General features: G+C 34.7%; 2 protein-coding genes across 2 annotated transcripts; both read left to right on the top strand.

Moving 5' to 3' along the window:
- The first annotated feature begins 4,153 nt into the window (after window positions 1-4,153).
- Window positions 4,154-6,548, top strand: LOC123699927. The gene is made up of 2 exons (XM_045646975.1): window positions 4,154-6,454; window positions 6,525-6,548. Exons 1-2 carry the CDS (start codon window positions 4,154-4,156, stop codon window positions 6,546-6,548), a joined length of 2,325 nt encoding a protein of 774 aa, XP_045502931.1.
- A 59-nt stretch (window positions 6,549-6,607) lies between these two features.
- LOC123699926 lies at window positions 6,608-16,583 on the top strand. Its single transcript, XM_045646974.1, has 3 exons — window positions 6,608-8,845; window positions 15,220-15,341; window positions 16,409-16,583. The coding sequence occupies exons 1-3, from the start codon at window positions 6,608-6,610 to the stop codon at window positions 16,581-16,583; spliced, it is 2,535 nt and encodes an 844-aa protein (XP_045502930.1).
- Window positions 16,584-17,722: the final 1,139 nt, after the last annotated feature.

The raw sequence follows: 17,722 nt of genomic DNA, 5'->3' as shown, positions 1-17,722 counted from the left end.
CGTCAAGAAATCGACATGTCGAAGAATCAAAAAACTCGTCGACATTGGATATCTTCCAGCACTTGTCCAGCGTGGTGGATTATGGCCTGTACCCTCATAGGAGGCTGTGTCCCAGTAGTGGGATCATATTATGGGCTGATGACGACATCATGGTACAGGGGCAAGTGCCATAAATCTTTTATTATTACCTGCATTTGAAGAATCCGCAAATTGCTATGCGAAGTAATAACGAGGTGATGGAAAGATGGTCACAAATTGCAATAAGTGGACACTCCTGCAATATTTAACCTTTAGCGGGAGCCTTTAAGTCTTGTTATTTTGTATAATGAAAGGTTGGTTGGAAATTACGAGATTCATCATGTGGTGATGGAATTTAATGATAATATGTGTTAGTGCGAAAACATTTTCTTCATAAGGTGCCGGTTAACTTCATTAAAAGCTTACAATTCATACATATTCGGTAAGTAGCATAATATCTTCGTTTTTAGTCACCCGGGTCAGTCACTTGCGTACAATGTACGAATACTTGCACGCATAAAACATTTTCAAATGAAGTTCTACACTTGTGGGCTTGCGTAGTCGTGCGAATGTGAGTGACCGGCATCTGATTAAATAAGAAATGCAGAGAAAAAACACATTTTTCTACTAATTATCTCGTTTTGTATAAAAGGCGCAACATGGGCGCAACAATGGACATAAACCGTTTATGACGTGTTCTGTTTGGAATTCTATAGATTGAAACTGTATTTATAAGGTTAATATTCTAGGAATAATGGATCAAATTAATAACGACAAAAGTCTTATTTCACGCCCACATCAACTCATAATCCACATAAATCTGATCTAATCATAAAAAATCTCTGATAAAAATCTATGATATAATTAAGATAAACTTCTTTGAAACAAAAAAGTTGTTAGAACATCTATTCAAATATCCTTAACGTAGAGTAACATAAATTGCTAGCAAATGTATTGAAAATAGTTAAGTTTCTTGGTAAGCTGAAACTAGACACGCAGGGAATGTCAGGTGCAATGCTATACTCATCCCGAGCACCTGCCGCTTTACACGAAAAGGTTATGGGTACATTAATACCGGATAACGATTTGATACATTTTATTTGAAATACAGATTAAATTGCTGGACTTAATTTAAAATGTTTTTAATCACATACATAATACTTGGCTTGTGAAGATTAAATATGACAAAAAATAAAATGCATTTTCTTCTTTAAAATTGGATATGATTGACTGTGCTGAGTTTGATTTTTAGTCATACATAGCAACATTAAGCTAGGCTAGAAATTAAAATTTCACATTGATTCATATTTTAAAAGTTTATAGATACACTTAACTACATATTGGAAATTATTTATTTATTATTTATTTGACACTTTATTACACATATAATTTTTATAAAATTTAAAAGTAAATACTGAATCTCATGCTTTACAGCTTTAATATGTGTGACGGGGCGGCCTTATCACTTCAGAGGGATCTCTACCAGGCGACTGTATAAAGAGAGGCATCAAAATTGTCATAGCAATCAAGGACCTAAAAGAAGAAAAACATCCAGCAGGAGAGTACGTTGCCTGTTCATGAGAACAATACAGTTTACGATGGTTAAAAGCTTGCATATAGCGGATAAGAAATCGCTTTATACCATTAATATACCATCACCCTTAGCACCGACAGGTAGCTGTGTTGATGTCGGAAGTATTTTACTCTAATGATCAATACAGTGAAGGTTTGGCTATTAGTGCTGAAATATCACTATCATTCAGAGAATTTCCTCTTAATGTGAATTTTCAGTATACTATTCTAATACCAGGGAATAGTAATAATTTTATGAGAACGAAAAATTATTTTTTAGTTTGTTCAAAACTTCAGATAGTTATTTGTTAAAATGGCCACTTAGGACGGAGAGCATTTTTTACACAGTAATTCATTACTATACAGCGTTACTTTAGCGGTTCGTATGCTGAAAGAGAGCATGAAAGAAAAATCTCATCGTTCCTCAGACAGAACATAAACGATAAACGATAAATTTGATTTATTGATTTATATTAATTTTTATTTATTGACTGGCCGGTTGGCTTGGTTGGTAGTGGCCCTGCCTTCAAAGCCAGAGGTCGTGGGTTCGATCCCCACCCGGGGCAAATATTTGTGTGATGAACATAGATGTTTGCTCTATGTCTGGGTGTTAATTATCTATATAAGTATTTATTTAAAATTATATATGTATGTTTATCTGCCATCTGGTTTCCATAACACAAGCGAAAGCTTAGTATGGGATCAGATCGTGCCGTGTGTGAAAATTGTCCCGAAATATTTATTTATTTATATTTTGATATCAGTCGATAAATGCATTTCCTGTATTGCCAAATAATCATTATGTCATCGACGTAAAGGGTCCATGAGAATGAGGTATTTAGAATGAGTTATACAATTGGACTAGTATCCTCTTTCTTCCAATTGTTATAGTCCACCGTATATTTCATGTCTCTCTTTATAAAATCTAGTACACTATACTATAATTAAATAATCCGCTAAGAGAAGTGTTTTACAATCCTCAATATTTCCACGCCATTTTTAAGCACATACAACGATTCAATAACGATTGAACGTAATAACATTCTAACTTTGCTCAAGAGGGGTAAAACCTCATTCATCTCCGACACTCGTCTTGTCGCTGCATCTAATTGGCTTTGAGCTATCTTTTTAAAGAGCTTAGATGTAGTGCGGGGCTTTGCCACTACTCGATGTGTTTTTTTATATTATGATGCTTGGTATTTTTTTTTTTGCGTTTTGTTTCAAGTTTATCTCATTCATAGGTGGAAGTAGGTTTAAAAAGACGGAACATACCTAAAGATGATTTATTGGGTTACGAGTGTGTATCTACGTTTGTGAACACATTATTTCATTTCGCTTCATTGTCCTTTTGCTTGCGCTGCTATAAAAATAAATTCCAATATTTTATCACATAAATATTAAACATCTCAAGTGTGTTGCCCTAAATTTAATTAGGCCACTAATGAAAAAGCAATGTTTACCTTCAAAGGTAAAAAGTTACATTCTTATGCTGTTCTTACAAACAGTACATTTTCTTGTAACATTATAATATTGTTCCTAGGTACCAAAACTTAGCCTATTATACCACCTATCAATGCATTAATACATACACCACAACCTCAAGATAAAGTTTGTCATGCACACTCAGAAAATGTCCGTAACCAGTGGCAAACTGCGCACTTAAGCCGTCATTGACATCGACTGCATAGGCCCATTCATCCCGCTCAAAATATTGACAACCCCTTTCAGCGTTTGAAAGCGCTCGAAAATAAAGGCGAAGACCCGATTTTTTCCTTACTAAGTCCCTTCAATGGAACGCATAGGGAGTTTCCCGAATAACTCTTTCCGCAGTAAGCCTTTAAAAAAGTGTTTTTGGTTGAAACAGGCTTGAGGCTTTAGGAATCGTCGAGATCAAAGATAGAGGATCTTGTAATGAGCATTTTGAAGGACTATTCATGGGTGTTTACTTAATCATAGGTTAAAGTTACAATGTTCGACCAACAGATGACGCTAGGTGTATTCACTCGCGTATTAATTCTCGCTATAGAAATGTTTTTAATTTTTAATAAGTATTTTTACTGGTGTATGAAATATAGTTTGGTTTTTTACAAGTTTTGTGAGTGTTTAATTCAGTGATCCCCTAGTGATTCAACATTGGTGCCGAAACCCCGGAATTGGACTTGGTAAAAGTAAAGTGAAGTGAAGTTAGGACTTAGAAAAAATTAACAAATCTCAAACACTTAGAATTTTCGTTAAAGTTAATTTGTGGACTTAGAATAATTTGCAGTGATTTAACACTTAGAAAATTTACGAACATTTCTTCAAACACTTAGAATATTTTCTGGACTTAGTAAATTTTGCAGTGATCCGACACTTAGAAAATTTTGCAATAATTTTATGGACACTTAGAAAAATTTTGATGACTGTGCTTGGGACTTAGAATTTTTCGAGTTCATGTCAAGGACTTAGAATTTTTCATGGAGTTTCTGTCAAGGACTTAGAATTTTTTCGTCGAGTTTATTTTGAACTTAGAAAATTTCTTATACTTTTACTTGTCACATAGAAGATTGCATTTTAGACAAATATGGAAGCACATATGTCAATTCAATATGACCTTTTTGAGAAATTAAAGAAGGCGGAACTGAACTTCCGGAAGTCACCAAAGGAAAGAATTAAACCATCATACATTGAGACTCGTTTAGAGAATTTGGAAGACTTATGGAGAGAATTTAAAGCTGGTCATCGGAAGATTATTGCTTCAATATCTGCAGCGGAAAAGCCTAAGACTAAGTACTTCTCGGATGATTTATATGAAGAATTTGAGGAATTCTACACAACGTTTAAATGTGTCTTAAAAGATGCCTGTGCAACTGTACCTAAAAGCAATAATAATATTTCTAGTGTAAGTGTAACTAAAGAAGAAGTGAAACTTCCCACCATACAGCTACAAACATTCAGTGGAAAGTATGAAGATTGGCAAGCGTTTCATGACATGCACATTTCTATTGTTCAGAATAATGCATCTTTGAGCAATGTTGAAAAATTTCATTATTTGAAATCCAGTTTAACCGGAGAAGCTGCAACTTATTTGAATAATTATGCTACAACGGATCAAAATTATTTGGAAGCCTGGAAACAATTGGTGAAACGTTATGACAATAAGAAATATAATGTTAATACTGTTATGAAAAGGCTTTTTTCACAAAAGAAGATAACACATGAGATTTCAACAGGATTGAAGAGTTTAATTGATACTACATCATCTTGTTTAACGTCACTTTACAATATGAAAATTAAAACAGATAATTGGGATACATTTATTGTATATTTTGTTGTTACTCGGTTGGATGCGGAGACTCACAGATTATGGGAGAATCATGACAGCCAATTGAATCCAGAGGAATTGGCTACCTGGACACAACTTTTATCCTTCTTGGAGACAAGGTTTAGAACTTTGGAAAAATTTGAAGCTGTGAAGCATACACCAAAGTCTCAGCAGGCTACTCCCGTCGTTAAACATAAATCTTTTCACAGTTCCATTCAACGTAAAGAATCTGTTGACAACATTTGTGCATTGTGCGAAGGGCCACATTTTATATACAGCTGTAAAAGCTTTCTCCAGCAGCCAGTGAATGCCCGTCAGAGCACAGTAGAAGATAAAAGATTGTGTTTCAATTGCCTATCATCTACCCACACTGTTAAGAAATGCCGCCATTCAACGTGTTGCAAAAAATGTGGAAGGCGACATCATTCGCTGCTTCATCGCGAAAGGGATAATGCGCAAGAGAATCTTACGCATAATCAGCACTCACAGAACCAAGACAGATCATCCCCATCAAACTCATCAACTGAGACGAAGATTTCAGCCCATTTTTCGAAAGTGAACCCCGTTCCATTGTCAACTGAAATTCATGTCTCAGCCCATACAACTAGAGAAACTAGTCACGATGTGGTTCTCGCCACAGCCATAATCAAAGCGTATTCTAGAAATGGTGTTAAACATATAGTGAGAGCGTTGCTTGATCAAGGCTCACAAGCATCGTTCATTTCTGAAAAGACTGTACAATTACTTGGACTTCCACGCATTCCCATAAATGGTTTGGTGTCAGGTCTTGGTGAGGGTTTAGCTAGGAGTAAATACATGGTCTCATTATTCATTGAATCGTATCACAACCCGTCTACCACAATCCAAGTAAATGCTCACGTTTTAAGTTCGTTGACTACTCATATTCCATCTCATAGATTGCATACGCCCAGTTGGCCAGATGTACATAATCTTACATTGGCTGACCCAAGTTATAATATTCCAGGTAAAATAGACGTTCTTTTAGGAGCGGATATTTACAGTGAAATCTTGCTTAATGGTGTGCTTAAAAATTCACAGGGTCTAGTAGCGCAAGAAACTACGTTAGGATGGATTTTATCAGGTAAGCTTCCACAAAGTTCAGAAAGATTAACAAATAGAAGTATAACTATGCATGTTCAAGAAAGAAGCGACGAGCTTTTAAAGAAGTTTTTTGAAATGGAAGCAGAACCAGACAGTATAGAAAGAAAATTATCGCCAAGTGAAATAAAATGTGAAGAGTTATATGACGCAACAACTACGAGAAATTCAGACGGAAGATTTATAGTTAAGTTACCATTCACTAGTGACGATCCTCAATGCATGTATGGAAATTCAAAAGACATAGCAGTAAGAAAATTGAAAGCGTTAGAAAGAAGACTTAAACAAAATTTAGAATTATACGAAGATTACCGAAAAGTTTTATGTGAATATTTGGAACTAAATCATATGATAGAAATTGAAGAGACAGATATCGATAACCCAAAGGCAGTTTATTTACCTCATCACGCTGTAGTAAGGAAGGAAAAGGACACTACTAAGGTGAGAGTCGTATTTAATGCATCATCGAAAGGTGTCAATGATGTATCTTTAAACGACGATCTGCACATAGGTCCTAAACTACAGCAAGATTTGAGACATCTGCTCATGAGGTGGAGAACTCATCGGGTATGTATCATAGGAGATTTGGTTAAGATGTATCGACAGATATTGGTTAAAGACGAAGATACCAACTTTCAAAGGATCGTGTGGAGAAATGACTCGAATCAACCAATTAAGCATTATAAATTATTGACCTTAACTTTTGGGACTGCTTGTGCTCCTTATTTAGCAGTTAAGACATTACAGACATTAGCAAAACAAGAGCAGCTCAGGTTCCCTACTGCATCGGAAATTACTCAGCGTGATTTTTATATCGACGACTTAATGACCGGATGCGAAAATCTAGATGAAGCTTTACACATATACGACGAAATGAATAGTCTAATGAAGTCTGGTGGTTTTCAAATGCAAAAGTGGAGTAGCAATGACACCAACTTTCTAAGTAAAATTGGTAAAGATAAAATGAGTGATGATTTCGTACGCATCAAATCAGATAATCAATTTAAAGTTCTCGGATTATCTTGGAACAGAGAGACTGATAATTTCGAATATACAATTAATTTACCAGATGGTCAACATCCTGTAACGAAGCGCCGAATATTATCTGATATAGCTCGATTATATGATCCGATAGGTTGGATAGCACCGGTAGTAGTTAAAGCAAAGATATTTATACAGAAGGTATGGAAAGCAGGATTAGATTGGGATGCAAATTTAACAGAAGACCTATTGATAGAATGGAATAATTTCAGGAAAGAGTTGAATGATCTGAAGAATATCGTGATTCCGCGCTGGCTTCATACAAGCAAAGATTGTGATATGGAGCTACACGCATTTTCGGATGCTTCTAAAGCTGCATATGCAGCAGCAATTTATCTACGAGTTGTTAATAAACTTGACAAATCTGTGCATGTTACCTTAATCACAGCGAAGACTAAAGTTGCACCCATCGACAAAGAAATATCGATTCCACGATTAGAGCTCTGCGGTGCGACACTTGCAGCTAAACTCGTGTCTGAGGTCGCTCAAGTCATGGGTATAGTTAAAGAAAATACTTACGCTTGGACGGATTCAACTGTAGTCCTTGCATGGTTGAAAGGTCCTTCATCTCGTTGGGCTACATTTGTGAGCAATAGAGTATCAATTATACTTACCATTTTGGAATATAATCAGTGGGGACATGTACCTTCGGAATCGAATCCAGCGGACTGCGCCTCTCGTGGTCTTAAATCTACAGAATTAAAGAATTACTCACTTTGGTGGAAGGGTCCTGACTGGTTGTGTAATTCTACAATTGATATCGATCAACCGATTATACCAGATACAGAAGAAGAAAGAAATACTAAATCATTTTGTGTTCAACATCAGAAGGAAGAAGATTTTGAGTGGATTAGATTTTCGTCATTGTTTAAAATGTTGAGAGTCATGGCATGGTGTCGTAGAATTTTTAATAGAGGAAAGGCTAAATTACCGAAGTATTTAACATCTAATGAATTGAACGAGGCTTTATTTATGTGTATCAAACAAGTTCAACAACATGAATTTGCTGAAGATATAAAACATCTATCATCCAAAGGCTACGTTACAAAGAAAAGCGTTCTTCACAAACTCACACCTTTTTTGGACGAAAAAGGCATTGTGAGAGTTGGTGGAAGAATCAAACAACATCCTATTATTATTCCCGGAAGAAGTCATTTAGCTACACTAATAATTTCAGATACTCATAGTCGTACTCTCCATGGAGGCCCTCAACTCATGCTAAATATTATTAGAGCAAAATATTGGATTCTACGAGCACGAGATCGTGTCAAAAATTTCTATAGAAGCTGTATCACATGTTTACGTCATTCTAAAGCTCAGAAAACGCAAATAATGGGTGAACTCCCAGATGTTCGATTAAATCCGAGCAAACCGTTTAGATCTACCGGAGTGGATTACGCTGGCCCTATATTAATGCGTTTCTCTCCAGGTCGTGGTTCCAAAGCCTACAAAGGGTACATTAATTGTATTTTCGTGTGCATGGTGACCCGAGCTATTCATTTGGAAGCAGTTTCTGATTTGAGTGCAAAAGGATTTATAGCTGCATTCCGAAGATTTACATCAAGGCGAGGTCACTGCCAGGATTTATATAGCGACAATGCTACCAATTTTGTAGGAGCGGACAAACTCTTGCAAAGCATGTTACGGGAGGCACGTAAAGAAAATCCCAATGAATTAGTGGATTTGTTGTCTTACGAATCTACGACGTGGCATTACATACCTCCATATTCGCCAAATTTTGGTGGATTGTGGGAGGCAGGGGTGCGATGCGTTAAAACACATTTACGTAAGGTGATAGGTGATAGTACGTTAACCTACGAAGAACTTACTACTGTACTTCACCAAATCGAAGCTTGCTTAAACTCACGTCCTATTACTTTACTTAATAATAATCCGGACGATCCCCTACCCCTGACACCAGGTCATTTTCTAGTCGGAGAACCGCTCATTAATATTCCAGATGAAAATCATCTTGTCCAAAACATATCTCATCTAGAAAGGTGGAAAACAGTACAGAAAATGGTTAATGAATTTTGGACAAGATGGTCCAAAGAATATTTAATAACGATGGCCCATCGTCAAAAATGGACCACTAAAACTCCTGAACCAAACATAGGCGATATTGTTGTTTTAAGAGATGAACAGCTGCCGCCTTGTAAATGGGCATTAGGTAAAATTGTCTTTTTTTTATTGTGAAATAAAATCACTCGTGTAGTAACTGTGAAATGTAAGAACGGTCTCTTTAAACGCGCTTTAAGTAAAGTTTGTGTATTGCCTAAATGATTTTTTTTGTATCCAAGTTCTTTCACGGTGGGCGGCAGATCTGTGCAGGTCTAATAGGTTTTTTTGTTATACATTAAGTAATGTGGAGAAGTTAGTTTCGTTTTTTATTATTTTTACTTTTGTTTTGTATAGAGTAATAGATATCTATTCACAGAGAATGTATTGTTCAACGCATACTTGTTGACAGAGTTACGAATTTATAAATGTAAATTTTTTTTGCCTGTAGCAGCAATACAAAAATATTTTCATTGCTTATTTTGTTTTGAGTATGTAGTTAGCTTGCTATGTAGTAGTGTTAAAGGTCGTAACTTCTTTTTTTGTATACTTTGTTCACTTATAAGTATTATTGTATTTATGTTGATTAAGAGGACAAGTCCTCGGTGGGCGGAATGTTTACTTAATCATAGGTTAAAGTTACAATGTTCGACCAACAGATGACGCTAGGTGTATTCACTCGCGTATTAATTCTCGCTATAGAAATGTTTTTAATTTTTAATAAGTATTTTTACTGGTGTATGAAATATAGTTTGGTTTTTTACAAGTTTTGTGAGTGTTTAATTCAGTGATCCCCTAGTGATTCAACAATGGGAGCTGACTATTTGAATATTATAGTTCTGTTTGCTTGTTTGCTGTTGCTTGAGAATCGAGACTGAATCAAGTTAATTTCTGTCTCTTATACAATACTAGTTTTCCACCCGCGGTTTTGCCCGCTTTGTTTAAAACCTAATAATTTATATACTAAAATCTTGCTCTTGAATCACTTTATCTATTAAAAAACGTATAATCCGTTGCTTAGTTTTAAACATTTAAGCATACACAGGGACAGAGAAAGCGACTTTGTTTTATACAAGTGATACATGCCTAGGCATTTCTAATTTGTCAAGCCATAGCACTACCAATTAATTCCTTGTCCCAGTATTACTGGGCTTATATTTTAAATAATCGTGCACCTTAAGTGTTTAATTATCAATTCCGAGCACGTATCACGCGTGGAGAAATGTCGGAAGCTGTTCATTATGGGCTATCTGATGTTATCAGTGCAGCTGTTAAATTACACCTCACTGCATTTTAGTTTGCGTTTAAACTGACCTGGAATGGGTATCTTCTTGCTAATATTATAAACGTGTACGTGATGTATGTTTGTTCCTCTTTCAAGCGAATACACGAAACGGATTTGGATGATACTGGACAGTGATTATGTACCGGAATAACACGAGCTATAGAAATAACGATGCAACGAATTCAGTAAATAAAAAATTTAAGAATATTTCAACTAAAACATTGACAATAATAAATGTGACATAAATATCATAAAAAACGTTACACAATCAATAAAATGAGCCAAATAGCCTCTTTATTCACAATTGTATGCATAATTTCTATCCTATATTACTTATATTTACCTTTGTTTTCACGAAAAAGTAACCTATGTGTGATTCAGTTTATCTTTATAATACGAAAAGGTTTAAGAATGCAAAAAAGGGCAAATAAGTACCTAAATTTTTTTTTTTCAGTAGGCTATACATATAAGAAATGGTTACGCGTAAAGCCTTGAGTAAAAAAAACTTTAGATCCTTAAGACGTGTATTCTTATTAATTTAAAATAAAAGATTATCGAAAAAGTAAAATATTATCGAAATAATATTCCCTGCAAAGTTTACTATTATTTCTACAAAGTTGAACTCTTCTAAGTTAAATGAAATTTTAAATCTTCTAATATATAAAAATCAATGCCACTTTTCGTTGTAATTCCATAACTCGAGAACGGCTGAACCGATTTCGATAATTCTTTTTTTATTATATTCCTTGAAGTACGAGGATGGTTCTTATGTAGAGAAAACGTTAATATGTACCACGGGCGAAGCCGGGGCGGACCGCTAGTCTAATATATAAAAATCAATGCCACTTTTCGTTGTAATTCCATAACTCGAGAACGGCTGAACCGATTTCGATAATTCTTTTTTTATTATATTCCTTGAAGTACGAGGATGGTTCTTATGTAGAGAAAACGTTAATATGTACCACGGGCGAAGCCGGGGCGGACCGCTAGTCCTATATAAAAATTTAATACCACGAACAAAATAAACTCTACAATACAATAATATATTCAAAGGTAAAACTATGTTTTAAAATCTGAAAATACTGGAAAGTGTTAAAACGGTTTATTTAACTAAATACACATAAAGTGTTAACTATTAAAATATCATTTTAAACGAAAACATATTATTATGTTTATTATAAAAACGATTTCCGGCCGAGTGAGTAATAAAAATAAATAAAATAAATACAGTATCTGTGTGTATTTATAATTATAACTGTATCACTTCGATACAGACAGTAAAGCGTGTGTTGGTTTATAATCGACTTTAAATGTAATGATAGGAATCCTAGTGAATTTATTTTTAACTAGCCTCTTTTCCCGTGTTTGTATGAGATGACCTGAAATAAAACGAACATTAAATTCAGACTGTATTATAGCTATGTAGTGCTAATTTTTTCTAAATCGGTCCAACAGTTCTTGAGCTAAATGATAACAAACGGAAAATTAATCTTGTTTCTATGAAAGTTATTAAAGGTATGAGCAGTCCAATTCTTCTCATATTATTTTCTTAATACATTGATATTTTTAATAAAATTTATACATAGTTTTTAAATTTTTTTAACGATGCAAATCAGTAAGTACCTACATTAAAGTTGGTGATTAAACCAAACTCGCTTAAAAGAATTATAAAATATTTAAATGATATTAATACTTTTTAATTGTTCCTTTTTTGTGGAACCCTAAAGCCAAATAATGGCTTATTGCATCTGTTTGCTGAGATAAATGAACTGCAACGGTAAATTCTTATTAACGCCTCTGAGTTATGTCGATAATAATATGCTTTTTAATTTTTAATTAATATACATTGCCTGGATGATATTGCCATTTAGGAATAAGGTTTTTGGAGTTATAAATAAGGTTAAATATTAAGGGTTTTATGAATTAGTATTTATAATTATGATTAAATAATAATGATGTGAGTGTTTGGGTTCAATTTCTATAAATAAAATAATAAATATTATAGGACATTATTACACAAATCGACCTAGTCCCACAGTAAACTCAATTAAGGCTTGTGTTGTGGGTACTAGGCGACGATAAATATAATATTTAATAAATATATATATAGATAATAACACCCAGTCCCAAGAATAAATAATTGAGTTCATCACACAAATATTTGCCCTGACCGGGGATCGAACCCGGGACCGTCGGGACCGTGAAACCCGGGACCGTGAATGCAAACGTAAATCATTAAAATAAATAAGTACTGAAAAATTAGAATACAAAGCATTTCAATACACTGAAAAGGGAAATATACCCAGTGTGAAAAGCCCTTAATCAAATTTCGATAGAGCCATCTCAGGTGTTGTGTATAATAAAACGAGAATTAAGCTATACGGTCTTGACCAAGTTTGCAAAACCCTTTTATTTCAAAACGTCGTTTAACCATAATCCTTTTAAATAATTTTCAACTCTATGCTAAGTGGATAGAGTTAAAACTCCATTGTGTTTGTCTCGTAGTTATGTGTTGTGTTTTAATCTGTTTGAGTGTCGATAGTCGAAGTCTTGTTACAGTTTCAATATGCTGTAGTTTTGAGGGTGTATTATAGAGAGTTCCAACTCATTTACGATTAGTTTGGGGTAACTTTGCCAACAATTTGACTAGATATTAGCCATTGTTTGGAATATTGCATTGGAAATTTCTAGATTATTCGAATTCTTTCTCTGATTGTGATGTTGTTCAGAATAATTGCTTTTGGTATTTTTAATGATTGCACTAATAGAGTTACATTTGCTTTGTTTGTGTGTGTGGTATCGTTGGAATCGTCTCTTTTGTAGAAATATCATGCTCAGGCTTGGTTACATAAGTCAGTATTTTCTAATAAATAGCTTGTAAATTTATTTACTAAGTTAACATAATTATTTCATGTTATCGGGTTTCTAGTGATCGAAATATTGTTATTTACAATATTAGTTTCAGTATTTCGTAGAAATAGAATAAGTATTACTAGTATTTACTTAGTAAAGAACTTTTTTAATTGATCAATACAAATCTAAAGTTTTTTTTTTTTTAGTTTTACTAAGGGCAAAGAAATATTGCTTATTATTATTACAGTATATTACCTAAATATACTGTAATAATAAATGCGAAAAGTTTTATGTAGGCAACGATTCGAACGAGTGTATTTTATTGTTTGATTAAGTAGAGCTAGATAGAGAATAGAGAAAGATTAAGTAGGTTAGAGTAAGGCCTCTGCGTCTGCTCGATGGAAAACCAGATGGACGTAGAAATCGAGGAAGACCAAAGCTCCGTTGGTTAGATGGTGTGGAACAGGACTTGGAAGCGATCGGTGTAAAGAATTGGAGATCCCGGGCAAGGGATCGCGGGGTCTGGAGGAAAGTACTGGACCAGGCCAAGGCCCACTCGCGGCTGTAGAGCCTCAGATAGGATAGGATAGGATAGGATAGAGTAAGGCGTCATGATGTAGGCTATGAAGCTTCAATCCTATGGGAATTTCCTTTGATCACGCTAGCAAAGCCGCCGGTAACATCTAGTAGTTTTACCAAAAGAATATTTAGAAATAGCTGCGCTCCGCGGTTTGTCTTAGCGTGATGATATATAGCCTACAGCCTTCCTCGATAAATGGGCTATCTAACACCGAAATCATTTTCAAATCGGTCCAGAAGTTCCTGAGATTAGCGCTTTCAAACAAACAAACAAACTCTTCAGCTTTATAATAATATATAGGTGCAGATTAATAATTTTAACTTAACATATTTCTCACGAGATTATTCATATCTATAAATTATTAATTACGCATAACATCCGTTCTATAGATATCAGTACCAAGTAATATACTTAGTACTTATGGAGTACTTTGTATTCTGAACATTGGATGCACTTCGCTTCTGCAAGCTTCGGATTGGATACGTGATAGCGTGCTGTAGAAATTTCATCAGTTCGATAGAAATTTTAGACTATTCCGCTGTATTGGAATGAGTATTACTATGCTAATGTTATGTGGAAAGTGTATAGTGTTGTGTTAATTCATGCATAATATTGATGATTTAAACTTATTTGCGATCAATGATTTAACGGATTTTCAATGTTTAAAATTACTGGAGTGTATTTCTTTTACATCGTTTATGTGAAATAGAGAAAAGTTTGATTATATAAAAACTAACTAACTACACACAGAAAATGATACCTATATCTTATTAGTCACTGATTTAATTGATTGATTGGCTCTATGTGCTTATGGAATAAAATAATATAAATAGACACCTATAATAGAAACAAAAACTACGGTAAACTAATCATGCATACAAAACTCTGCCAAAATCTAGATTCTGAAGTTTTTGGAATATTACGTAAATACAGAATTTTTTATGTCGAATCTCCCTTATCCTACTGTTTCAAAATTTATTCCCATACTTTTTACCTATTTCTTCCAAACTCAGAAGTATTAACATTCGCAAGAAACACTTTTTTCTGAAAACATTTATCGCTGTTTATTTTTTCGGACGAGCGCCTCGCGTATCTCATGTATTGAGTTTCATATCTCCCGATCCATTAGACACCCCTTCCGGTTTGGCTGGATTCAATGAACGGCGTTTTGGTACGTCTTTAGTTTTTTTTTTTTTTTTTTTGATATAATAGAGCGGGTAACGGAGCAGATGGGTCACCTAGTGAGGTGATCACCACCGCCCATGAGCACTCACAAAGTTACCTTTGTGAGGCTGTTACCGACTTTCGAAGGTGGGTGTAGGCTCTCTTTTTAAATAAGTCTAAGTCATACATGTGCGGAAATACCGAACTTGGTAGACTGTTCCACAGGGTGGTGGTACGTGGAAAAAAGTGTCGCGAGAAGCGTACGGTACTCGTTCGCCAGCGGTCCAAATGATGTGCATGGAAGTTGGCTTTATGGCGGGCGGTGCGGTGATGGAATTCCGCAGCAGGTATGAGCTCGAATAGCTCATTTGAACACTCCCCATGGTATATGCGATAGAAGACACACAGCGAGGCAATGTCCCTTCGCAAAGCAAGAGGGTCAAGTCGATCGCTAAGTCTTGGGTCGCCAATCATTCTAACTGCTCTACGTTGTACACGATCAAGTGGAAGGAGTTGGTAAATCGGGGCACCAGCCCAGAGATGTGAGCAGTACTCCATGTGTGGCCGTATCTGAGCTTTATAAAGTAAAAGAAGATGGTCAGGCATTAAAACATAGTATTATGTTTTAATAGTAAGAAGTTTATAATATGCTATCCTACTTGTAAACTCATAATTAATCGAATCGACAGCTTCTTTCAGCTTCTGCTCTATGTTTTATCAGTAAGAGTATAATATGCTATCCTACTTATCCTGATAAGCAAAACAACAGATAAAATAATTCCCTCTCCACCAAGGACCACCCAAAGCACGATAAATGATAAATTCGCTGTACAAAATCGCAAGAGACCATTAGCCCTTCACGAGTTCCCCGCCCTTAAGTGAAATACCACATTAATATGACTTATCGAAGCCTCGCCATAATTGTAGTGTCCTCAGAATGACAAATGCTTGCTTTTTATGGCTTTCAGATATAGTATGCGATTTATGATTGGAGAAATCAAAATATGGATGGACGTTGTTGAAGGTTTTTGATATCTAACCTCATTTTGAGGTCTATCCATTTTTTTAATAATTCTCTTCAAGTGTTCACACCTTTAATAGGAATTTTGTTAATCGTACCCAAATCGTTATTTCACAATCGTCATGGTTATGTGAAAATGTCTGAATGTCTCATACTCCTTCATATAAAAATAACTGCTCAGGTGTCACATTTGATATAGATATCATACTCCTCATTAGCGTACTTTATTACCACACGGTCACGAGGTGAAAGCCAAAGGTTTTAAACTCCATAGTTGCTCTTTTAAATCATGTCAGTTTTACAATTTGATTTTACAAAATAACTATTATTATCATATAAATAATGTAGGTTTAACTTATATACAATAATTGGTGAATTCAAAAACCAAAACAGTAAACCTAAACAATTGATAGTTGGTAACAAGGAACCGAAAGACATATTAGGCCAATTAAAATCGCTCAGGGACGTCCCTAATGGTCCCAAAGGTACCATCTGTACCAATCATGGTGACGTCACGGGCTTTGATCGATCAGGCTTAGTTCTTAAGAGCTTCCTAATGCTTGCTTAATTAATTTGGGTCGCAGGAAGGTGAGACTTGTGAAAATTTCTAGTTGATTCATCATTTGGTGAGAAGCGGTGATAAACTGGGAGTGTTCTTAGTTTTCTGGTCATTCTGCTTATTTCTAGTTCGTCAATATTTTTCGTATTATATAAACATGATATAGTAGTTTTTTTTAGGTCCAATATTTTTAATAATAAATCAGTTAATCAGAATATAGTATCTATCAGTGGAAGCGGTCATATTATAGTTTCACAGCATAGTTAATAAATTTTCAAATCATATTATCTGCGTAGGACATCTCTGGTGGCAAGGCACCCTTATAATCGAATTTTTCATACCAATTGCAATTTAAGATTTATCCATTATACAATTAAACAAATCCAAAGAAGTATTTCGGACAAATTCGCAAAGTTTTCTCGATCAAAACTCGTTAATTCGTTTGAATTAAAATGAAATTTGGAATCATTACGATTCCGCCATCTGCTTGTAATTTCGGGAGGGGCGAAGGGAGCCCTTCGGTTACTCCATTAATGAGCAATAACCGAATGTTCTAGCTAATTTGAAAAGAAATGTCGTGGTCCTTGGTGTAAGCTTCAAGCTTCCAGAGTATGCAAAATAATTATTATAATTTTTTTGAGGAAATAATTTTCTACTGAGAGAAAAATCATATAAGCACTAATTAAAATATTATATTGTAAACGATTTAAAGGTATTTGACCAAAAATTTTCTGTATAAAAGTGTGATAAATAAGATATGAGATAAAGCTTTAAAGATTATCTATTAGGTATCAGACCCAAATATACCCCTTCTGGGATATTTTAGGAAGAATGCCTCGAACATAAATATGCAGAGAAGAATACTATATTTTGTCTCTTTATGAAAGTAAAGATTTAGGGGCGGATTCATCACAAGCTGATAATATCCCTGACTATTTTTCAAGCAAAATTTCATACAATTTGTCTACATAACTGTCAAATAAGCTAATCAAAACAACCAGGATGCTGTGGACTTTCTAGTCTTGTATTATAAACTGGTATACATTATAATCCCCTTGAAACGTGACACTGTTGCTATTCAGCGACCGTCCATCTTGGCTAATTGTTAATTGAAAATCGAGCCACGGAGGTTCCCTAGAAAATTAGAG

The sequence above is a fragment of the Colias croceus genome, chromosome 18, assembly GCF_905220415.1.
Source record: "Colias croceus chromosome 18, ilColCroc2.1".
Lineage (NCBI taxonomy): Eukaryota > Metazoa > Arthropoda > Insecta > Lepidoptera > Pieridae > Colias > Colias croceus.
The sequence above is the reverse complement of the archived record's forward strand: the minus strand, read 5'-3'. Positions and strand labels throughout refer to the sequence as shown.